The sequence below is a fragment of the Perna viridis genome, chromosome 5 (genome assembly GCF_037379345.1).
Source record: "Perna viridis isolate PV_CMFRI_1.1 ecotype Kerala chromosome 5, ASM3737934v1, whole genome shotgun sequence".
Classification (NCBI taxonomy): Eukaryota; Metazoa; Mollusca; class Bivalvia; order Mytilida; family Mytilidae; genus Perna; species Perna viridis.
In genome coordinates, this window is record NC_142449.1 from 39,481,347 (window position 1) to 39,508,168 (window position 26,822).

Below are 26,822 nucleotides of genomic sequence, written 5' to 3' on the forward strand. Positions count from 1 at the left end.
ACTAAAGAATGGAATTTACAATACCTTCAACGATGACATCTGTTTCTTCCCATTATGCTTATTTGTTTAACTCGAGATGAAAGCATCCTTAATCACAAGCACATAAAAAATTTTCCTGCCAAATTCAAGAACTTCTAATTTGTTTTAATTGATATGATGAGGAAAAATTGCTCCCTAACAGCAACCAATGAATGAATTATGAACCATTAAACAATATTCCTTGTTGGGAGTATAGAAGAATATAAAAATACTGTATATCAAATCAAGTTTTCATTAAGGTGCATAAAAACTTTGAAACAAAATTGAAGAATTTAAATGAAACACCAAAAAAAACTTTTAAGGTATAACCAAATGCCTTTAATAATTCATTTTCACAGAAACTGCAGAATCTTGAAGGTTTTCTTTTGTTATATTGGTAGTCTACCTATAAGGGCACTGGTCTCAATCAGCTACAAACCCTGAAAGTGTAAGTTTGTGATTTTTTTAAATTTTGCATTTGCTTTTGGACCACTATACTGACCAACAAAAAACGAACTCCAACATCTCAAATATTTATAATAAGTCTAAAATTGGCATTGAAATATCAGAATCTTCTATTACAAAGGTCATGTGATTGGTGACAGGTGGCATTGTAATCGATTGTGACCACAGTCATCAATATGTCCGATTTCCGCAAGGCCAAAAAATTGAAGTGACCAAATATACACAGATTAAGTCAATTACAATATGCCATGCAAGGTAGACAATTGTTTCACGTTTTGGTGGCTCTGGTAAGTCTTTTTACCATCCCTGACCCAAAAAAAGAAAATTTCACGGTGCAAGCAATGGTTGGTAAACATAAATTTCCCCATAACAGCTTCAACATACGTATACAGCAGAGTCAATGTAGTCTGTGAAGACCCCTTTGACAAGCTGGTTTGAAAGAAGTCTGGAGGTAATTTTATTTGTATTTCCATCTGTACTTAAAAAAAAATGTTATCATAATTTAAAACATTTCTGGTACTAATGTATCATCGTAAGTTTTGACGTATGTAAGGTATGAAAAAAAAAAAAATTAAAATCCACAAAATATTGAATCACATTATTTTTTCCATAGTATATTCATTCTCTATGAACTTTTTGATTAATTTCATTCTTATCAACAATGTTACGGTTTTTTCTTGTTTCGCAAAAAACAGGCTGATTATAATGTGAAAAGAATATAGCCGAATATGTGCAAAATTTACACGAAATATGTGTGATGCGTCTAATATTATTCTTCAATGTAATAATGAATTCAGACTGAGTTTTTTAAAATGTATTATGGTTGATATGGAAATCCCCATTTTTTTTAACATCAGTGTTCTAGGACTTTTCTGAAATTGAGGTTTTCCTCAGGAAATATCCAAATAAAATCAACCTTCCCACAGTCAATGACTGCTTTCCTAACAAAACAAATCCTTACAGCATATGAAGTTTTCAACTTGCCACAAGAAAGTGTAACTAAGTACCTAACTTTCCCTGACCCATATTTCAGCTGCCCCGGGTAACGGGAAATAGGAATCCTAGAAAACTGTACATTTGAGGCATCTTTGACAAACTTTTCTTTACTTTTTATTGATGATAAAATTATTTAGAATACTTTCTGCACAGAATTCATACTTCTTTCACACACTTCAGTCGTATTCCAGGTATCATATGTTAAAGGTAATTATTACCCCTTTTCCTGTGTTTATTGCCCTTATTTCCTGTGTATAGTTTTTACCTGTCACTCTTGTCATACGTCAGCGTAAATTATTACCCCCTCTCTCCTCTTTTCCTCTTGTGCTTATTGTATATTCTAAGTCCTACTTCACAAGTATTCATTTAGAAATATTGACTATATCACCAGTGTCACCCGTTTTCCTCTTTTTTCATGTTTGAAGCTAATTCTTTTCAGTGTAATAAATTATTCAGTAATTTTTTATTGTTATTATTATTTTATTTTGACTGAAGTTAAAAATCTAAATATAACTTTATTATAGTCATTATTTCCTGTTCCATTTAAAATTAATTTTTTATTGCAATAATTTTATTATTCAATCTATTTTTTTTTTCTTTTATAAATTTCTTCATTAAACATAATTTTAATCTTTTCATTTAAATAATAATTTAAATAATAGTATTAAAGCTAAAAATTACATATTATAAAGCATTTTTAAAACACTCTGTGCAAGACTCGTAAAGCAGTAAAGGACGTTAAAACCCGAAGTAGTATTTTTTGTAAATAGGTCAATTTATATTTTGGAAACTGATTAGGTTGATATGCAACTAAAAAGAGATAAAAATGAATTAAAAGGGACGTGAAAGTTGGTGAAGAATATTGGGAGATAGTTTTTTATCTTTCAATTTATTTAAGACGGAAAAGTGAACCTGCTGTGTTTTATTTCGTTTTGAAATCCAGAAGAGGATACCACTTGGTCTGCTTGGTTGTCTCAATGAAAATTAAAATTACCAACGAAAATGGACAACAACATCAACTGGATTTGCAAGTATAATTTTATTTGACCTACTAGTTTCGGTGGCTAGGCCACCGTCATCAGGGTACAGTGGTATAAAATATTTACCTAAGGTTAAAAATGTGGCGCAGAATACGCAACGTCATAATTAATATTCTAAGGTGATGAAAGTGAAAGTATAATGGTGAGTTAATGTCTATAAATAGAATTACTAAAATAAATTGTAAAAATAGAATTGGAAATCAATAAAAGTATTTAAATAAAGGCAGTTTATGGCACGGCCCGTTTCAAGATGTTGTAAGTATAAGTAACAGTAAGTTGTAGGTGGAGGTTGAACTATTCCTGTCACTGGTTGTTCAGTCGATAAGATCTGGTCCTTCCCATTTTGCTGGTTCAGAATTTGTGTCCAAAATCATTAGTTCTAACTGAAGGTTGATGATCTGTATTGCTGTTTATCAGAATCACGGAAGTTTCTGAATCTGAAGATAGGTACAAGTCTTCCGCTAGCATGGCTAGGTTTGGTGATGGTTCCTGCATTTCACTTGGAATGTTCTTCATCGGGTAAATAGTATCCGCAGGTCGGACGCGAAATGTTGGTTTTGTATTTTCCCAGTTAACTTTGGTTACACTTTCAAATGGTGGTTTCCATTTCCTGATTGGTTTGGCACTTTCTTTTGGGGTTTGCGTTATTTCAGTGTAGTGGTCAGTTGGTTCATTTACATGTTTATCCTTCAGATGGCGAACTGCATTGTATCTTCGAGAGAAAGTTGCGTGGCAGTGGTTACATTCAAAAGTGGTTGTGGTGAGTCCATGTGTCTCTTTGAAGTGTCTCTTCAAACTGGATACACTCAGAAATGTCTTATTGCACTTTAAACACGGAATCCTTGTTTTCATATTTGGTTTTTCTGGTTTTGGTTTTCGCGGCATTGTCTTGGTCTTTGCCATTTCAAATTTAGGTTTTGATATTCAGTCCCCATGGTGATGTTGCTCCCAATAGAAATATGAACATCTCCTCTATACGTAGACGTGTGTTTATGTTATTCGGTGTGGTAGTGATGCCGACGACGCTGATGTCGCTAACACTGTGATCTGGAAGGCTGAAGTGGCGGGAAAATGGTTTGAACTGATTGTTGGAGTTAATGTCACGAAAGTGGCCTCTAAATCTGATTTTTAGACTGTTTTTACTTTGTCCCACGTATTGCTTATGACATTTTTTACATTCAATGACATAAACAATGCTTGGGGTTTCGCACGTTATTTCAGGTTCAATTTGTATTTTATAATTGTTGACAGGGCTTTTAATTGTTTCTGTTGTTTTAACGAGTCTGCACATACAACTATTTTTTCCACAAGGGCAGCATCCCTTGATTTTTATGGGCTTACTTATATCGCTGTTGGTTAGAAAACACCAAATTCATGGGGCTTTTCTATAAGCTACTAATAGCTTGTTTTGAGTGATTTTGTATGTATCAGGTGTGCGAAGGAGAATATTTCTCCTCTGGTCTAGGTATCTCTTAATATCTACTGTGGATGGGTGGTTTTCTACAATTAACGGAATCAACGATTCTGTGTTATTGGATGTACGTGGTTCTAATAGTTGGTGTCGGGTTTTTTCTTTGGCTCACCTGATTACATTTTACAGAAAAATTTTCAGCAGATCAAAGCATTTGTATCCAGGTAATTATCCAGTCGACACGCAGGTAAACAAATACAGCGTTTGTTAGTGGTAACCCGTTCCAGAAGTACATTGAATTAGCATTGTTTGTTTCTTTAATTGAGGATTTATTTCATTAGGGGTCACGCTGGGCTTCGCCAATGTCTTAATTTGCGATTTTTTATTTTATCTGGCGACAAAAATAGCCAGTTGGTGATTTTCCTGGAGCCTAGGTTTTGTACATTAAAATTGACAGGAAGTTTATCAGCAACGGATATTCTCTCTAATTTTGTGTTGACACCTGGTCGGAGTTAATTGACTATGACCAATTCACGACTGAAGGCAATTAAAGGTAATTAGTCCAGGTGACTGTGACTGACAATATCATCATGGGAGGTGTCAATCAAATGTAAATATATTATTGAGCCAATCAAAACTCTCATCATCTGGTGAAAGGTAAACACATTTAAGGCCATGTGCACGTGGCTACACACAAATTTCACAGCCCTGTTTCACCATGTAATACAGTCAGAAACAGACTTACCTAATAATAGAATAAATTAAATCCAATTAACAATGATTATCCCATCAGGAAGTGTCTAAATACTTCGAAATGAAAGAATTGGTAAAAGAAAATGGATGACATTTGTTTACACTTTTGCCATGTGACTTTTTTGGCGGGAAAATCGGTAAACAAATAGAATGGGGATTCCCAAAATCTAGTTAAAGAAATGCTATTCAGATATCAAGATAATTAAACAGGGACACAGTTAATGGTCCATGGTACAAAATGTAGTTTGATAGAAATTTTATCACTTGAAAAAAAGAATCAAGTTTGTTAAAAAAAAATATATTGTATTAGATAAATTAGACAAAGGACAAAGGTGAACATGTTTGAAAATCATTGACTATATGAGAATAGTACTATTAAGTCTTTGATAGAAGTAAAATACCTGTTTCTGGTGTATTACTTTATTATTTTATGCATATGAAAGTGACAGACTAGAGCAAAAAACCTGCTTTATACATTCATCAAGAGTGAATCTTGGGTACATGTATGTCATGAATGGAGAAGTTATTTTGATGAATTGACAAAGATAGTGGACTTATACTTTTCTTTTTTTTCTTTTTTTTTTTTTTTTTTAAAAGTATGATTTTTTTTGGGCACCCTTTGGCTCTAATTTCTGAAAACTGGCGACAAAATATGGCAGCTGGCGATTTTTCTGGTGACAGAATTTTGGAAGCCAGAGCAGCCCCTGTTCATATCAAAAGATGTACTTTTTTTAAATTTTATTTTAAATTTCATGAATGCAAAAATACCAATGAACATATATAATAGCAATGCCAAATTATTTAAAAAAGAACAAAAATAGAAAAAGTGCAAAAATATTTTTTACAATAACAACAGTGTGCACATTGTGTTCTTATGTTGTTCAACTAATTATTCAGGCTTTAGAAGTATGTAGTATTAGCAGGACTTTTACAGGAGTTATCTTCCCCCTCTCAGTGCTTGTAATGTCATATACATAAACAATTGCAGACGAAACCTAGAAAAAAGCCAATATTTCTGTTATGCCTTTTCTTTGCAATGCAATACTTTGCACAGTTACTTTTTTTTGACAATCTGAATCGATTTAACCCTACTTGTAAAAATCACGAACTTACACTTTAAATAAACAGACCTTAGAGACCCCCATTCTTCTGATAACAAAATATTTTAAAGCCAACAAGTTTGAAAATAACACTGTACTTTTGTGTCAAATTTAAAAATATCATTGTAAGATGAAAATAAAATGACAGACACCAGGAGCTGTAGTTAAACTGAGTAAAGCTGACATTCAAAGTCACAATATAAAAGTCCCAGTCATAAAAAGATATTACTAAAACAAAATTAATAGGAGCCATTTCTTTTCATTCTTTTGTCATCAAATTTCACTGATATCCTTTTACATATGAATACTCAAATTCTTTTCTGAGAATGTGTTTGACAAAAAAATCTAAACTTACAAATTTGGCAGGAAAATGCTGAAACTAAACTTGTTCCATTAAAACATTAGACAATTTTAATGTGCTTGAAAATGGATGCACTATTCGGGAATGTTAGACAGAAATGACTGCATTGAACTTCCTCCCTATTTCTTGCCTATTAACATGTCTTTAAATCTAACTGTGAAGATATTATTACAGTGACAGGCATATTTCGGACAATGTTACTCCTAACATAAATATGGTAAAGTATGCTGTACAGGTGCACCCATTTTTTAAGAATAAACAACATTCAAAATGCAGCCATTTTTGTCAACAAAGTCGACCCTGATGGCTGTTGCTACTTAGCAACCAAATATTTACCAGAAGTGTAAAATTTTAAAATCTTCTTGAAGACTAATAAAATGACTAAAAAACAAATTTCTAAATTTCGCATTTGGAGAAGGGAGGTCCTATAATCGACAAAATCCTAATATGACAATGCATTTGCCGAGGACAGGTCCCGATGTGCATACAGCCGATCGGCAAACACCCTTCATACAGTGAGTGTATGTGATCATGTGTTTAGGAAGAACCTTCTCATGGTGGTGTAAGCTTTAAAATAAAAGACATGGTGTTGGGTCAAATTTGGCCTGCATATGGACAGGTGTCACACGACATGCACAATCAAAGCAAATCTACTTCAACAATATGTTTATGATGCCTCATTCTTCGAAAAGGTCACGAAATTATTTTAAGGGCGGGGGCCATATGCAGGGGTATAACATCACTTCCACCAACATGAGATTGGGAGGAAAATATATCTGAATTACCAATTAACTTACTTAGACAAAATTAAACAGAAAATGATTGATTAAACTTCTCAACATTTCACTAAAAGGAGACCAGCATTTTTAATGTAGCTGGTATACTTGAGCATTTTGAGAAAAGCTGCACTGAACATTAAATCTTACTGAATGGGGCAATGTTTTCTCAAGCTTATCAAATGGTAGTAAAACAAAAATAGCACTCACTTTATGAAGGATGCTTTTAGGCCAACAAGAGGTGATGAATTCATTAAGTCCATGTTTTACAGAATCCATCTTACCTGGTAAATATGTGAATGACTGGGACTCACTTTGCTTACCACCACACCTTACAACAACCTGGGCCTTCACTTTGTTTGATGTACAGGAGTCCAAGTATGGCGGAACTATACACACCAGATGAGTCTACAAGTAAAATATGGTTTGATAAAAATTGCCAAGAGACCATGGGCATAGAATTAACAAAGTACTACTTTAAATTAATTGTGGTAATTAAAAAACAGTTAAGTAATACTGATAAAAATGCATAAACAAATTTGGTACATAATCCTAAAAGAATGTACTTAAAAGTTTGATAGACTTCATTTTCGAAGTTTTCATCATTAGCTTAATTGGACAAAGTCTTAAATAATCACAAAAAAGAGAAGACAAAAAAAAGAACCGGTTGAAAAAAATCTTTATCAATTTCTGATTCCTTCTCCCAGACAACAGATCCATCTTCTCCACTGAGCTCTTGGAAGAAAACTTTGGTTCCCTTCATGAAGTTCTTGCCAATCATGATCAACTCTACAGTTCCACTGACACTGGCCTCTCTTAAACTCATCTTACATATCTCTGGCTGACCAATAGGCTGGGCTGCAAGGAAAAAAAGATGGAAAATGTCAGTTTTACATGAAATGTATGAATGTATTACAAAATTAATGGGCTAATGGCCTAACATTTACTTCTGCCGAAAAAATTGAAAATATAAAACTAATAGATTATTGTTGAGCTGGGATAACAAGTGAAGATAATCTAATTTTTCATTTTGTCAATAAATTTATTGACATTTACACTGACAACAATACATGCATTCTCCTATTCTTACAGTTATGCAGTAATAACAAAAGAAAAATTCACAAAGTGGTAATAAACTCCAATATATCTGCTATTGTAGAAAATAAATTTTCAATATAAACTTTATTGTTTAATGTTATTTCAAACATCTGTCTAGTAGTTAATATTTTAAGATTCATTACAAGCATATTTAAACTGGAATCTTTATATTTACGTTCCTAACAATTCAGCCATTCTTTCTTGAAGAAGTTCCATGTCTAAGGTCAGGTCAACATACACTTAGCAAAATTACAATACTTAAACTGACTGTTCAAGGCAGATGTTACTGCTTTATCGTTTATACTTGTCAGAAGTAATAATTTATTCATATTTCAGTTAAAATGAAAGGTTTCTTCTGAACAACTGATAGTTTATTACCAGTTCAAATATGACGTCCTTAACAGGCTTTGGTCGATTTTTCAATTGCTTTATGAGCAGCACATTTGCCCTTTATTACATTATAAAAAATACAAAGCAAAGTTTCACTAGCTACCATTTCAACTGACATAGCTAGCATAAAGTGCACAGCCAAATATGGACAAATATGGCGGGTCTAAGGTTACCATAATAGGTCATGAAAATGTAAAACGAGAGGCTCCTAGGAGCCTGAATCACTCACCTGGTTAAATTTTGTCTTTCAAGGGCAATAAATTAAACAAGGAGTTTGACAGGACTTATCAAAAGGATTATTTCAGCAATTGAAAGTCTATTTCTATCTATTATTGTTTTCAAGATATTGGTTGAAAACAGTAAAAAACGTCATTTTTTTATCTTTCAAGGGCAATAACTCTTACAAAGAGTTGTCTGAAACCTTTGATACATTGGAGGGTTTGTAGGCCATATAATAAGGATCATTTCAGCAATTGAAAGAATTTGGCTAAACCTAACAGTTTTGGAGATATAATAAGTGAAAAAGCTACTGTCTGACCCCTAAGTTTTATTTTTAGTAACAGCTGCCATGTTTTTCAAAGGATCAAAAATCCCCACATCTGTTCTATGCAGGATACTCCACGAAACATTCCTACCAAGTATGGTTCTAATTGATCAAGTAGCTTCAGAGAAGAAGATTTTTTCAAGAAATAACAATAAAAATAGCAAAAAAACATTGAAAAAGGGCAATAACTCCAATATGGCTTAATAGATTAACATAAAAATTTGACCACAGATAGATCTCATCATGCTGAACACTTTTACCCACATCAGAATTTGGCTAAACCTAACGGTTTTGGAGATATATGCTGAAAACTACTGTCTGACCCCTATGTTCTATTTTTAGTAACTGATGCCATTGTTTTTTCACGGATCAAAAATTCCCACACCAGTTCGAAGGAACAAAGAGAAGAGTTTTGAAAAATTGTTAACAACAATGACGATGTATCCAAAGTATCGTTCTATTGGAACTGAAATAAATCATGGAAACTCCATTTTATAATTATTTTACCACGGGCTGACCATTTACCCTGAGCAATAGTGAGGGGTAAAATAATGTGGCATAAATGGTCAGCCCATTGTAAACAATGATAAAATGGTGTTTCTGTGACTTCTTTCTTAATTAAAACAAAAATGAACTCACATAGTACTTCTACATCATAAATCTCAGCCACAAATTTGTTTTCACTATCTATAACCAGAACTGTGCATGAAAAACAATTCTGTCTTAAATGTCAAGCAACATTCAATCAGAGTATTACAAACAAATTTATTATAAAATATCAAGAATCAATCTATTTGTGTTCAGACATTCTAATAATTTATTCCTGGTTTTTTATAACATAAATTGAATGAAATGAAACTAAAAGATAAATATCATATTGTTGGAAACTTACTACAATTAATAGATCTTGATGCAACTTGAAGGGTCTGAATATTTCCATCAGGCTTTTGAAACATCACTCTGAAAATCAATCTAGCTTTAGTACTTTTCTTTTTTGCTTTCTGAATACCGACTCTGTTTTCAACATCAGCATTTCTCAACTTCAATATACCTACATTGTCAATTCTGAAAGAACAAAATACATATATAAATATTAGTTAAAAAAAAAACATGAATGTATACATGTAGTTCTCTTTTATTTCCTACATGAATATATGATAGAAACTTAGATTCATAATTTCCATATCAGAACTAAACATAAGATCAAAATGTGTCTCTTATTGTTTCTTGATTCCATTGACTTTAAAATCACAATCACCACAACTTATATTTCAGAATTCCATATGTATTGCAAATTTTTTCTATTAACCACAAAAATAAAAGTAGCTTTTTTATGAAACTGGAAACAAGAGGTTCCCAGGAGCCGGAATTGCTCACCTGGTTAAATGTTTGCCTTTCAAGGGCAATACCTTTAACAAGGTGTTGTACAACAATTTTGACTCAAAGACTTGATAGGACTTATCATAAGGATCATTTCATCAATTGAAAGTTTCATCCAGTATTTTATAGTTTTCAAAGATACATGTACAGTGTTGTAGGATTTTTCAGAAATTGAGGTTTCCTCGGGAAAAATCCATATAAAATCAACTTTCCCACAGTCAATGACTGCTTTCCTAACAAAACAAATCCTTACAGCTTTGAAGTTTTCAACATGCCACGGGAAAGTGTAACTAAGTACCTAACTTTCCCTGATCCAAATTTCACCTGCCCCGGGTAATGGGAAATAGGAATTCTAGAACGCTGATGTATTGGCTGAAAACTGTTAAAAAGATAATTTTTTGCCTTTCAACGGCAATAACACTTACAAGGAGTTGTCTGACAACTTTGATCCCTGTAGATCTTATTGATCATTTCACTGATAGGTTTCATTCTATCTATCTTAGTTTTTTGGCTGAAAACTGCAAAAACAAAGACTGAAGTCTTCAAAGTCGCTAATTGTCAAATATTCTCTGCCACTGATTTTGGCTTACTTTCAACATCCGAAATGGCATGAATGTGATATGCTCTAAAATTGGGTGACTACCGCTAAAATCTTGGTTCCCTTGTTATGATTGTGTACTCTTTCATAACTGTGATGACCCGAATGTTTTCAATTGCCAAGAACCAGATTAAACAACTGGCAAAGGCTATATAGTCAATTGTAATGAGTCCTGTGTATGAATCGGAAATTGGGTAATATTACATAAATTCAATGCTAACTGATCCTTTAATCTTTTAATGTAAACTTCCTGTTTTCATACAAGGAAAAAAAAACACACATAGACATGTGAATGATATTTTTTAAAAGAGGTACGTTGTAGCGATTTTTGAGTAGCTTATGATATTGACAAGGGAACCAGATTAGGAACCAGATTAAACAACTGGCAATGAATATTCATAAATATCGGAGCCTTGCTATTGTATATGACTTATATAGCCCTTTCAAGGAGTTGTCCAACAACTTTGATCCCTGACAGACTTTTGTAGGCCTTATAATAAGGACCATTTTAGCAACTGAAATAATTTGGCTAAACCTAACGGTTTTGAACATATATGAGAAAAACTTCTGACTGACCCCTTTAGTAAGAATGGCCATGTTTTTCCAAGGATCAAAAATCCCAACTTCAGTTCTATGAAAAATATCCTGAGATACATTTATACCAAATTTGGTTCAAATTTGTCTAGTAGTGTCAGAGGAGACGATTTTTGAAATAACATTAAAAATAGCAAAAAAAAGTTGAAAAAGAGCAATAACTCCAACATGGCTTAACAGATTAAAACGAAAATTTAATGCAGATAGATCTCATTATGCTGAACACTTTCTTCTATTTTTTTATGTTCCGTTTTAGTAACAGTAGCCATGTTTTTTGACCAATAAAAAATCCCATATCAGTTCTATGCAGGATGCTAAAAGGAATATTCATAACAAGTTTAGTGTGGTTGGTCAAGTAGTGTCAAAGGAGAAGAGTTCTGAAAAATTGTTAATGGCAACGGACAACAATGACAGACACCAAATGATAGCATTAGCTCATATGGCCTTTGACCAGGTGAGCTAAAAAGGAAGTAATCTTGCATATTAATTTAGAGACCATTGTTGATACTGTAGCCAAACATTACATCAAGAATTCACCATAATTTATGCATTTTTTCAAAAAAAAAAATTTCAAGCTTACGGTATATCTTCATTATACAAATAAAGTACTTAATTGGACATAGCTACATTTTTGTAGATGTGTCCACAGAGGTCGCACCCTGAACAGATGTGGCATATATGGACAACATTTAAACTTGCACCTCTGAACTTTGATCGTGAATAGATTTGTAACATGTTGTAAAATTTTGAGCAAAATAAGCTAAATACTTGCAATTAGACTTATATAAGATTACATAGACAGACAAACAGACAGATAGACAGTGTGATTTCTTTATATGCCACAATTTTGCTGCTGGAAGGCTTGATAAAAAACTAAAAGCCCACAGGAAATAAACACCTTACTCTGTCATGGGAATAGCTGTAATCTATACTGAGTTGAATTATTTTTGAATTATTGTGTGAAGTGTGAACAAATGAGGGATGGATGGTAATGGGTAAACCACAGTACTTCCTGAAAGATGAGCATATCAAAATTGTAGAATGAACACTGTATATGTTTAAAAGCTGAGAAAATAACTACCATATTTATTTATGGGCTCACAAACAAACAAGGTGAATCCAGAATAATACCCCCTCTAATCAGTCTGTCTATATGAAGAACATACAACCATCTGTCACTGCCTACTTGCAGTAAGTAAAATAGTGGCTTTTGCCTTATTACTTACGAGCAAGTTTTGTCATTAACAGTATCCATTTCCATCTGTATAACCACAGTGCCCTCAATATCTACCTCACTACATGGTGTGGAGTTCTTCCCACAGACCTTACATGCCTGATAGAAAGCATGGGGCTTCACTCTTCCTTGGTCATTACCAATGAAAACTTGTAATGTAGCATGGTCAACATCACCAAATAACTGAAATAGTACAACATAATTTGAAACTGCATCCATTTTTGGCCACATAAAAATCTTAAATTAATTTATTACATTTAATTGTCAAGAAACAAGTTCTCTAACTGTGGAAGAAATATATTTCATGGGATGTCAATTTTCATGGTTATTTGAAATTTTATTTAATTGTGCATAGATTTTAAATTCATGGTTATAATTCCAAATTTAGCATTTAGCTGCAAATTGAAATTTGAAAGAGCATATTTATATGAAAACTTGAAAAATTGGAACCCAATAATCAATAATTCTTTCACAGGAGTATATTCCAAAAGTTAACCAGCAATATTTTTAATAATGATATTCTATGAACAATGCTGGAAAATATTAGTGTTATTATCATCATATAAATGTGTGTTCCATAGTATATGATAATGAAATAGCTAACAATATATGGTGTACTTTATTTCACAGGTCATGGACTAAAATGACTGATAACCATAAGTAAAAGTTAATTCACAACAGTCATTGAATGATTCAACAAAATTTAATTGGTTATGGAGTTAAAGTAGAGTTCCACATACAAAATCAAATAAAGTAGACAATACTTGTAAGTACATGTAATTCATGAATATCCATTACAACAAAATACAATAGCATGATACCCTTTAGAATCCCTAACAGATAATGTTTAAATACATGTAAGATGAACATGCTAAAATGTACAAATCATTTGTTAAATTCCCCATTGTAGGTAGTGTACATCTTCAATTGATATAAACATGACACAAAGTTTAAACTAGAGGCTCTAGGGAGCCTGAATCGCTCACCTGGTCCAAAAATATTGTTTTTAGCTTTCTAAAGCTCCACTCTTGACCTTAAGTACTATTGCCACAAGAATCATTTTATCAATAGAGAGCATCTTGGTTACCTACCTGGTTTTCATATTATAAAATAAATCTCTCGATTATTTTTTTACACTACAAGGGCAATAACTTCATCAACAGATCTTTATGAAAATTTCGACATGGGTCTGTCTCACCATGCTGATCAATTTTACCACATACACAATTGACTAAACCCATTAATTTTCTAGTTTAACAAATTCTAAATTTTTAGTAATGGTGCCCATGTTTTTCGACAGATCAATAATCTCCACATACAAATAGTTAAGGGTGTCCTAACACACATCCATGCCATGTTTGGTTACAATCCATTCTACTAGTATTCTCAAAGGAGAAGATGTAAAATTCAGAATAAAAATCCATTTCAGGACCCATAACCCATTCATTTGTCAATGGATCTTTTTGAAAATTTCAGCACAGGTCTGTCCCATTATGCTGAAAAATTTTACTCCCTGCCAGATTTTCACTGAACCAAATTGTCTGAGATAATTGCAAAATTCTGCAATTTGACCCCTTTGATCTATTTTTAGTAATGGTGGCCATGTTTCATGCCAGATCAAAAATCCTGACACAAGGATTGTTACAAATACCCTAAGGAACATTCATACAAAGTTTAGTTAAATGGACACATGGACTAGTGATGGCAATACCTCATATGGCTTTTTCGGCCAGGTGAGCAAGATATTGGTTTAAAACTTATTGAGCTTCAGATTGCAATCAATGTGCTGAGGCACTGAGTCAAGGAAGACCTCAAAGTAATCAAAATATTCATGTAAACACATTGTAAGCTAAATAAACCGATCAAAACTTAGTCCCTTTAAAGAATAATCATTTGTTTTAATACAGTGTATATTTATACAGTCTGTTTATCAAAATATATTTTTGGGTCTTCTTTTGTATTATTGCTTTTGGTATTCCTGGCTGTACGCATACGTTGATGTCCTCAAATTTCCTAATACTTAAATTGGCATTTCTTGCAAAATATGAATTCCCCTGAGAAGCACTTACTATCAATATTCGATGAATTTTCAAAGTAAGATTTGACCAACACTTTGAAATTTCGGTTTGGAGATGCATGAAGTAGAAATGAATCCTGCAGACTGGAGGAAGTTGAACAAAGGTCCAGTCTCAAGGGAGAAATGAGCAAAAAACTCTTCCTTGCTTGTGCTCACTTTGATGTAGAATTTTTTTGTAATAAATTAAAACTAAAATTTGTCCTTGTCATTGTCGTCTAGATTAGGCTATGATATGCACTATAAATGATTACCTATCTCTAGGAATTTTTCAATTCAAACAAGGATAAAAACTCTTGTTGTAAAAGTTACTATGTAGTTTAAAGATTATTAAACTAAAAACAACTTTGTAGCTCATAGATTTAAGCAATTTAAGATTCCAATTAAGTTGGAAAGTCAATGGTATAGAGATGTGGTGAAGACAGGGAATATGATGTCTTAATTTCAGATGCACTTTGAGTATAAATCCATCTTTTTTTCTCTCCAAAACAAAAAAAGTTACTAGTGAACCCATAACCTCATAAGTACCACTTTTTTTTTAAAGATAAATCACTATTTGCTGAGTGTTTTATACTTGTCTGCCTTCAATGATATATGTGCATTTCTTTCACTTTTTTCTGCATGATTGTTTCACAAATATGTATAAGATTACAATTCAAGCAACTCTTATGTTTTGCAAATATGTAAGTGCTAAGGTTTTTTTTATACTTTTTTATTAAGAGATGTTGACATATACATTTACAGCTTCTTCATGCTACACATACATGTAAGAGACTTGAGAATCATGAACTTTGTTTCATGCTTATATAGTGTCCCAACACATAAATGGTCTGTTCTACTTTTGCTTCCTTCTCACTTCATCTAGTGAAACTTCCAAGTGAAAACCACTGAAAAGAAATCAAGGGAAAAAATCATAACAGTGTCTGATATATGCAAAATGTTACAATGTAAATTCATGAAAATATTCATGTATTTTAACCATATGATATGGAGAAACCTCCTATTGTTGGGAAATATTGTTACATGTACATATAATTTCGTGCAAATCAGGCAAAAATAAAGGTTGGGTGGTTATAACAGTACCAGGTTTTTACACCTCCTGGTGAAAGTTCCCAAATTGATCAATACTGGTCGATTGAAAATTTGCAAACAATATTTCTGTCACTGTTCATAGTTTTAGTTCTACATTAAAAATGTTAATATAATATATATCTACTATATTTCAGTGTTCTAAGTTTTTATTCTTTTTATATCTCTATCAGCTGTATTAATTAAAAAAAAAATAAACATTTCTTTCTCTAAAATAATTCAAATTTATCTGAAATAACATAACAAACTTTACAATGTACAGTGTAATTCATGAGCACATCTTTGTTTCAATAACTCTTAATAACAGGTAACATATATGTAAGTAAGAATAGAACAGGTTACTTTTCACCTGTCATTGTTAAAACAACATCCCCTCATAACCAGATAGATCATAAAAAGTGGTTTGAAGTGATGAGTTTAAAAGTCATTTCATTTACCAGACAAAAACCTTCTAAATACAGAAAATGGAAAGCTTGCTAAGGATATTGCTTTAGGGCTTCTTCCATGTATGATTTTAGCTACCTGCTACTTTATAATGATGTTTGGACCCCAATTTCAAAATCTCTGGATCAATCCCTGAATGTTGATTTATCTATGACCAATAAATGTCACATTGTAAAGTAGAAAACAAATTAGATACATGTATTACTATATTCCAAATATCATAATTTCATGTATGAAATCTTTAATTGATGTTGTGCTGCATATGCCAGTAACCATATTTAGAGTACATGCACATGTATTTTTGTAGTTTTCAGTTTAAATTCGACATACAAATGTAAACTGCAAATTTTCTAAGAATTATGACTACACTGTTCTACACTAGCAATAAAAACAGTATTCCTATCACCAGTTTTGAAAATTTTAAATAACTGTGTACATACGAAGTACTTGAATATATAACGTATACCTTTAACACTTACCTCGTACATTGTACATGTAAGAATGTCCATGAAAATCAGCTCTTAGAAAAGGTCTACGTTTGGTAATCTTGATATCCAACACATTTTCAATGCACTTTCATGGCCACAGAATTTCTTACGTAACTGTGTCTTTCTTGTGTCGTGAAAATCTTGTTTCTCACTTTATGATCTGCATTCTAAATAAATATATCTGGTATATCTTGACAATGTACTAAAAAAGAACCATATTGATAATCAGTTATGACTTACATGGATATAATACCCATGTACATGGTATTACTATTTCTTTAAATTCCATACTGAACAGTGCATGCCAAAATCTATATCACATGCAGAATCAACAGGTGACTCCTATATCAACTCAAGGGTCACTGGCCCGTGAGGTGATATAGGTCGAGGATTGATTCTGCATATCAAACAGATTTTTGCATGTCATATTCATTCTTTCTTGTATCTTATCTATACAAAATGTACTTCAATTGTGTTCTGTGCAAGGTGTGATATATGATATGCAATATATATGTCTAGGAGTGTGATATAGGGTATGCCATATAGGTCTATGCGTGTGATTTAGAGAATGTGATACAGGTCCATGGGTGTGATATGCAGTATGCGATATAGGTCTAGGCATGTGATATAAGGTATGCAATATATGTCTGTGGGTGTGATATATTATATGTTAATAAATATGTAATTTCATATTGGCCCTGTTATAGGTTTGAGGTCTGTCATATTGGTCGAGGCGGTTGTATTGGTCCCAAGGTATTGCCGTGAGCCAATACGGCTGTCGAGGCCAATATGATTGACCGAGACCTATAACAGGACCAATATGAAATTACATATTTATTGACAATTTTATTAACCAACTCAATTAGATGATTTGTAGAACAGTTGTTTTCGTGTTTTACCAAGAAAATGTAGGTTTACTTGCATTTATAAGTCTTAAATATCCTTTTTTGTATAAAATGGAAGACTTTTTTGTGTTTCTGCAGCTTTTAGTCCTGGTGACCAAAATTCATAAAATCCAATTCTAACTCAAAATTTGCCGTATCAAACGACCAGAAGTTATGATGCCGTATTGGTCCTGGTTTCATCCATATTGGGCCCGTGTAGATGCCCGGTTTGAATTCATATCAGTTGGTCAGTTTTTGACATTTTTCAACATATTTTGGGTAGTTGGTTAATAAAGGGTACTTGAAATGTGTTTAGGGGTGTGAAATAGGGTATGCCATATACGTCTATGGGTGTGATTTAGAGAATGCGATATAGGTCTAGGCGTGTGATATAAGGTATACAATATACATGTATGTCTGTTGGTGTGATATATGATGATTGAAATGGGTTTAGGGGTGTGATATACGGTATGCGATATTGGTCTAGGGGTGTAATATACAGAAGGCAAAAAAGGTCTAGGGGTGTGATATAGAATGCAATATAGGTCAAGGGGTGTGATATACAGTATGAGATATGTCTAGGAGTGTGATATACCGTATGTGATACAGGATATGCAATATAGGTCTATGGGCGTGATATAGGGTATGCGATAAAGGTCTATGGTCGGTGCAGAAGTTTGGATTTTAGGAACATGTACATGTACAAGTGTATGAGTAATGTCATGGCTCATGTGTCCACTCGCATTCCCAAGGACATTACTTTATTTCACTGGATACCCCTCCTTTTTGATAGTTCAAGATTACCTACTGAATGTGATGAATATGCCATATGACCTCATTTCATCCTTATTGTTGAAAAAGAGACATTGTTTATGTCTCTGCTTTGAAATCATAATAATTTAACAATTCCGTTTATTTTCTATTTTAAATACTTTTTTGTTTGCTACATGTATGTACATGTGTGTTTACCATTTTATATTATTTATGTACATGTACATGTAGTAATTAACATATATGTGCACAGTGCTTGCACTTTATGTACAGAAGTTAAATTCCTGGGATCAAATTAATCACACATGAAATTTTCCAATAAAAGGAGGGGTGCCCACCACATGCACCCTCCCCTGGATCCTCCACTGTAATCTATACTTACTACACAAAAAGGTTACATTGCAGCTCTGAAAATCCGTCAATAGAAGCTCCTGACATCTTCATTAAAAGAGGCAGGTCGAGAGGAATAAATTGGCAAATCTCAATTGAGCTTTCCTCCCTGCGAATGTTTGGGTCAATTTGACAAAATAGTCCAGCTATCTGCGTCAAAATAGTTAATATCATATAAACATTGAAATCTTGCAGTTCTACACATATTAAATAGCCTTAATATTGTTACACGACCATGTTGTATGTAAAGTAAACATCACATATTTGACATGGAGTATGATTGGCGGCGGAGCGATATCTGAATGCAAACTTTGCAAGGAGAATAACCCGTGGAGTGTAAGCTCCATATATTTTCATAACTACATATATTTACAGTATACCAGAATTAAATGTATTTTCTTTCTCTACAGTTATTATTCCTCACTGTATAATTGTTTATATATAACATTTCTTAAATGCAAGTCTTTTCTTTATTAATATTATGTCATGCTGCTTGATATTTTTTGTAAATGCTATCTAGCTGTTTTTTGCTGAGGCAATAAAGTTTCTACTTCTTCTAAATACTTATTGAGTTTAAGAGAACACAAAGCAGGTAGATGTACCCTTGACACCATAAAGTGAAGATAATGATAAAAATGTAAGAAAAAAATTGTCAAATTTCTTCCATTATAGAAAGTACACAACTTCAATACATGTATAAATAGTGTGCAAAGCATGTATTAAATTGGTTCAATACATTTTAAGTTACAAGATTACCTTATGTACCCCCTCTAAGTGTAATGAATAGGTGGATAGACAGACTCATATTCAGATGGAGTCAATCAGTAACTAGGCCTGCTTTCACTGTTAGTGATGCAGTTAAAAAATGAGATTGTAGGAAAAAAAGTCTGTTTGGTATAAGTAGATATTTACTGCTAAAATACAGTTAGACTCTAAGTCTTCCTTGAAAAGTATAGCAAAGTGACAAACCAGTTCAGTGATACCACAGAACCCTAATTTTAGAATACAGTCAGAATACTGTAAACGTACTTATTTTCGCGGGTACTTATATTCGCGATTTTACAATTTCAAACAAGTTCGCGGGTATTTAATTTCGCGTTTTTCTAGTTTTAACTTTTACTATTTTCACGGAATATAACTCTGTCCCTTTTTAACATCGTGTAAAAGACAAAGTTTATTCCATGATTAAAAATCAATGATTGTCAAAGGATTGAGCCTACGAAAAAGAAAGTGTAATGTAGATAAAAAAAATATCGATCTTTCCCCCTGGGTAGATTTTAATGCATGAGTTCTGTTTTAAACTTCGGTATTTGATAAGATTTTTTGGCACTGTTTATTTGAAAATTGAAATGTTGAAACGTTGGTTGACACAGCAAAAGGATCTGCCTCCACAGCAGCCCTATTTGCCCGATCCAAGAAAGGCTGAAATACCAGAAAAGGCGGAAAGAATTGTTTCGGCGAATGAAAGTGTTGAAAAAGAAATAATGTCATCGTCAAGTAAAAAACGTAAACGGGGAGACTATAACCATTATGACACCGACCAAAAGTTGAAAATGGCTAAGTATGCATGTGAGCACGGAGTATCTAAAGCAGTGAAACATTTTAGTTCGATGTATGAAAAGCCAATAAATGAATCTACCATTAGAACATTAAAGAAAGGATATTTGATGAAACTTAAAACACAGTCCTCTGATTCAGATTCAGATATTTTAATGGAAAATTCTAAAAGAGGGAAACCAAAATTACTCGGTAAATATGATGCAGAAGTGCAAGAGTACATAAAGAACTTACGCCTCGCTGGCGGCATCGTGAACCGTCCAATAGTGTTGGCTGCGGCCCGCGGGATCTTACTTCTAATGATCGGCAACTGTTATCTGAATTTGGTGGCCATATAGAACTTTCCAATTCGTGGGCTCAATCCTTTGTTCGTCGTCTCGGATACCAAGGCAGCACGAAAAATTCCAGTTGACTTCGAAAATCAAAAATCCGAATTCTTAACTGCAATTGAATCTACAGTTAAAAAAGACAAAATTCCAAATGAACTCATAATAAACTTTGATCAAACAAATGTGTATATAATTCCTGTTGGTGATTACACTCTTGAGGAAGAAGGCAGCAAGCAAGTTGCAATAACCGGACTTGAAGACAAACGCCAAATTCCGGTTGTTCTCGGTGTGACACTTGACGGAAAGTTCATTCCCCCACAAGTCATTTATCAAGGGAAAACAGATCAATGCCATCCAACATTCAAATTTCCGAAAAAATGGAATATCACACACTCTGAAAATCATTGGTCTAACGAGACCACTATGCTGGAATACGCAGAAAAGATCATTATTCCGTATGTTGAATCTGTTCGTGACAAACTTCCGCTATCAAAAGCCAAGCAACCGGCTCTCTGCATTTTCGATGTCTTTCGCGCACACCGTGTTGAATCTTTTAAAGAAAAGTTATCAGACAATAACATTCGCATTCGTTATGTACCAGCATCCTGCACGAGTGAATTACAACCTCTTGATCTTTCGGGAAACGACGAATTTAAATCAATTGTAAGATCAAAATTTGTAGAATGGTATTCCGAACAGATCATGGCTGGAATCAAGTCGGGAAAGAAAGTCGGTGATATTAATGTGGACCTTCGTTTGTCTACTCTCAAACCACTGCAAGCAGGATGGATCGTACACGCATTTCAGAACGTTAAGACTGAGACACTGAAAAGGGGGTGGGCTAAGGCAGGTATAGCTGACGTGTGCAAGAATGTGTAACTTTATACCAAATAATGACAGTATATAATTGATTTAATTTTATTTTGAATACCTGTAAATATGTTATTAAATATAAAATGTGACGGATCGATTATTTAACTGTCCCTTTCATAATAAATAAAGATCAAAGTGTACACAGGTCATTATGGTCACTATGGATTATTCGGATCAATGAACACATTCACAATAAAAGTGTCAATCTTACAAATACAGGTAGCGTGGACTGCTCTCACCTGATATTGTTTTCACAACAATTTAAAGGTCAGCTTGGGTCGTTCTGGTTGTAAAATTGTTTACATAGCAATTTGTCTTTGATCGACGGGTATGTGTTGTCTAGGGTAATAAAGTTTCTTCTAAATTTTGTGATATGGGTATTTATGTTCGCGGGTATTTATTTTCGCGGAAAATGGTCAACCGCGAAATCCGCGAAAATAAATACCACGTGCAAATAAGTACGTTTACAGTATAAACAGATTCATCAAACAGGATCAAACTGAAACCTAATTCCATGATATGGCACACCCATATGAAGCTTAAGTCGAAATATCATGGAGGTGCCACAGGTACCGGGGTACTTACAGAAAAAGCTGTTACAAAAAGTGTGGCAGACAAGTCCGACTAAGCTTAAAACAGTGTACCCCCATCCTTCAGAGCAAGGGTATAATTGCCTTGGCCCGATACAACAATCAACATTATCATTGGTTTTCTTCATCACAACTTCATATACCACCTGATATCATCACCAATTTCTTTTCTTTGCATCAACATGCAATAAATTAAACATTTGTACAAGTCTCCAAGAGCTACTTAAATTTCACAATGTTTACAACAATGTTTTTAAAACTCAGTCACGATTTACATGAAAACAGATCACCACCATGCAATTTAATGTTTAACATTATACATCCACAGCAATTAAAGCTGATTTTCACTGCAGTTATAGACAAGCAATATATTCTGAAAATCAATACCTCAGCTACATCATTAAATGCACCTTAACAAGACTATTGTCGAACAGCTTTGAAATTTCTGTACATTTCTACAGATTATTTACATTGTAAATTATTTCATACATGTATGTGTCATACTTAAAAAAAAGCCTATGTGACAAATGATAAGTCTATGTATACTGTATACATATATACATATACACATGTACTTTTAAAATGCTGAAGGTACGTGTACATATGCAATATAAATCTTTCTATAACAATGATTGCCAAGTTCAGGAAAACAGTTAGTCCTGTTGGTCATGACTGACAATATTTCAGTATTATTCATTCAGGACCAGTAATATTGGTAAATTTTACAATAGATATTTAAGATGGGACAAAATTTCTCGAACAAAATAAGGAACATAAAACTGAATGTAACCATATCTTTATACATGTACATGTAGTCATGCATTCACTAGTTCATATCTTTACAATCAGCATTGCAGGACTTTCTCAAAAAATTTTAAAATTAAGTTTTAGGTCAACATATGAAAAATTCCAGCTGATTTCATAAAGTACATTATGTACATGTATCATTATATGTCTTATGTGCTTTTCCTATTCGTCAAACCGGTCTAATGTAACAAGGGAACAGAATCAACATCATTGATGTTTAAATTTTTCAGGGATAATTGCCATGTTTGGAAAAACTTGCTTTTATTTGATATCATGACATATACATATTTTACAATAGACTTGCATACTACAATTCATTATGATGAAAAAGTATGTGTTTTTGAATTCCTTTAATATAACAAGTGGTAGCCATCAATAGGCTTTATTCGTCAGACTGGATCAACTGTGAACCTCATGAGCAAAGTACATTTTAATTTATTATTGTGAAACCATGTTTTACATGCTGACGTGACAGCCGTTTGATATCCATAAGACTGCCATATTTTTGTTTTTTTTCATATTTGTAGCAACTCAATTTGCATCTTTCCTTACCCTATTTGTAATCTAAGCATATTCAACACTTCCATCAAAGTAAAGAGTTCCATGTATGTTTGGGCACCACACTGTCATGATTTCATAACAAAAGATTAATTCTCGTTCTCTACATTTGGTTCAGATGTTTTCGGTTTTGAAAATCAGACAAATCAAAATTTTCTTTCTTCGTCATGTAAGGTGGTCACATAATACATTTAAAAATCTTTGGCCAATAAAGTATCATAACTTGCGACTACTTACAAAAATGATCATTCAGCAAATCATACTAAATTTTGTTCCTGGACACTGCTTGGACTGTACAGAAGTGTTTTAACAAGAAAAATGTGACAATTTCCAATAAAAATTTAAAGTTGAACAATGTAAGAATTTTTACGGGAAAGGGTTGCATTTATTTTGCTGAAGTACTAAGTTTGGTCATAAATTAAAACAAAAATGTTGGTGAAGTTTTTTACATACCTTAACGACAGGATTGCCTTCCTGTGACACATTTTTAATAGCACCTCTACTTCCTTCTGTTAAGTACCGAGCTCGATGCTGTTCTTCTGGCTGATCCAATATACGCAACTCATAATGGTCAGTCCTACTGGGATACTGATGGCATAAAACCGGTTCCTTCAGATGTCTTCCCCCTCTCTGAGATCTGGTCACAGGGGTTGGTGGAGATTTCACTGGTTCAAATGGTGGCTGTGGGGCAACAATGGCACTTGAACTGCAAATAAATACATGTATATTCATGCATTTTTTACACATTAAAAATTTCTTCTATACATGTACATCATTCAATTTGGTACTTCATATTACTTTAAGTTGAATTTTTGTAATTCTGCTTTTTCAACTGGTATGTACACATAGCAGTTCTTTGAACTCATTTCAAGTAGTGTACAAGTAAGATCAGGGTATTAAAAAAATGCAGAATATGAGAAGGCATGTTCTAAACCAGAATGAAACCACCAAGTATTCTGTGTACTTATCTCCTTAATATGCATTAAACAAAAGTATTATTCATTATTTCATCAAAAATGTACCTTTTTATTCGTGTTCAGACAAAAAAACAAGCATATGCCATTATTTAATTCAAAAGGCTAAGAGAAAGACAACATCCAAGATCTCTAAATAGTATGTTAACAGTACATGAAAGTTACACTATACTGTACTTACACCAACAGGGTACCAGTAGTTGTTGTGTCTGTGGTTGTTTGCCCTTGGCCAAATGTAAAAATCCCTTGGGAAACTTCAGATCCGAACTTACTAAAGCTAAACTCAGCAGATGATTGAGCCAAATCGGCTTCAAATAACTTTTCAACCGTCACATCCTCCTCCTCTTCTTTATTAATGGATGACGGAGCATCAGAATCTCTCCTCATTTTTGGTACTTTATTTGAATCTGTGTCAGTCACAACATAATCCAACAATTGTTCAAAGCCATGATCATGTTCGTGATCAAATCGCACAGAATCAAAGTGAGGTGAATCATGTTGCTCACCATCCCGAATATTAAAACGTCCAGCTCTGTCAATAAGTGTGTATTCTGTGTTGGCCGATTCCATGCCGTTTGCTTCTGGAGAGGACAGTATAGTATCATTTCCATTGACAGGACTTGATATCAAACTGTCTTGGGGACTACCCATTCGTGGGATATTTTGTGTTGACACTGTACAAGTTAATAACTGTTCGATTCCAGAATTGTTAATCGTTGAATTTGTAGGATGAGCCATGACAATAGACTGAAATGTGGACATATTTGGTCCAGATGAAAATATTTGCAAATCATCGTTCATGTTAGATGTGCTAGAAATGAAAGGGTCACTTAATGGTGAGTTACTATGTACACTAGGCGGCGATGAAATCTGTGATGAGGAATGTGGGTTATCAGTATTCTCAATCTTTATGTTAGCACATGGTGATTTTGGTCGTTTGAACACCGATTCATCTTGTTCAGAATTGTCACATGGTGTTTGAGGTATCATAATGGTCCCATTTGGTATTGGATTAGTAAGATCCATTCTGTTTTTGATCTATATTCAGCTGTTTAACGTCAATTTGTACGATTTTCATTCTGAAAGTATAAATAATGAAGAATTAGTTCTTTGGGGCAAGCATACAATGTATTTCAGACCATTATTTGGGAAATGTGAAAACAAAAATTTACTTCTATCCTCAACTTAAATAATAAAATTGAACATTAGTTCCTTCATAAGCCTGTCTTAAGGCCCTTACAATGTATTTCATCAGTAAGAAATTAACATGTACAATGTTACAAGTTCTCTCTTGAAACTACTTTGCAAATGGAATTGCATTCAAACGAGAATATAAAGAGAATGTAAACTGTAATGAATTTTCATTCAAAATTCAAAATAGATGTCATGAACCTTGTTAGTCTTTAATCTTTTATCACAAATATAAGATGCTATCATCTTACTAATGAGTTACTAATGAGGTAACATACTTCTATATTGTTTAATAGCTTTAGTTATGTAATAAAACAATGAGAAAAAGTTTATGATGTTAATGGCCAGCTCCATGGGCCTGTTCAGCACTCAACTGCTCAAACCATCATTATTATTTCCATAAATTGATAATTTCAATAAAAATGTAAACATCTTTTTAAATATTGACTGAAGAAAGAATTGACAAAAGGAATGTCACAAAGGGGGAAATATTTTTAATTATGAAACTGCTATATACTAGTACTGTACTGTACTTGGGATGAATAAATAAAGACAAATTTCAAGCTTGTTTACAGTTACATTGAGTTCATTACCATAAATTGGGATATTTTGTTTGTAGTTTCATTTTGTTTTATTTGCCACCTTCCTTAAAAGTGCCAAAATTAAATACATCAAATTATAATACATGCCAGTATTTTGACTGCCCATATATATTGGTGGATTAACATTGTTGAGTGAAGAACTAACAATGCAGTAACTGTAACTGGTTACATTAGAATTAAATGAATTGTTTTCACTCTTATGAAAAGGCCAAAATAAAACATACCAAATTTAAACATGCATGTTTTGTCAGAAAACCACCAACATAACCTGATACCAAAACATACCATGGTATTACAGCAATCAAAACAACTTTTTGACAAAGTGCATAGAATTAATAGGATCAAACATAAACACCTGGCACATCCAACAGCAGTTGGTATTCTTTTAATGTCATGTCAATTTCTGAACGCTAAAGTACAGACAATGTACATTTGTAAAAACA

General features: G+C 33.1%; 2 protein-coding genes across 5 annotated transcripts in view; one reads left to right on the forward strand and one right to left on the reverse strand.

The window, feature by feature from the left end:
- LOC148617447 (uncharacterized) overlaps window positions 1–26,822 on the reverse strand; it is a 66,776-nt gene that overhangs the window by 23,501 nt on the left and 16,453 nt on the right. For all 4 annotated transcript variants that reach the window (XM_088585138.1, XM_088585140.1, XM_088585137.1 and 1 more), the window contains exons 2-7: window positions 24,768–25,665; window positions 24,066–24,318; window positions 12,751–12,941; window positions 9,845–10,017; window positions 7,585–7,778; window positions 7,205–7,328 (exon numbers count right to left, since the gene is read on the reverse strand). In XM_088585138.1, the coding sequence (XP_088441264.1) occupies window positions 7,205–7,328; window positions 7,585–7,778; window positions 9,845–10,017; window positions 12,751–12,941; window positions 24,066–24,318; window positions 24,768–25,612 (1,780 nt within the window). In that variant the 5' untranslated portion in view covers window positions 25,613–25,665. The remainder of the gene's footprint in view (window positions 1–7,204; window positions 7,329–7,584; window positions 7,779–9,844; window positions 10,018–12,750; window positions 12,942–24,065; window positions 24,319–24,767; window positions 25,666–26,822) is intronic.
- Window positions 1–26,822, forward strand: part of LOC148617448 (L-fucose kinase-like) — a 134,051-nt gene that overhangs the window by 8,740 nt on the left and 98,489 nt on the right. The window lies entirely within an intron of this gene.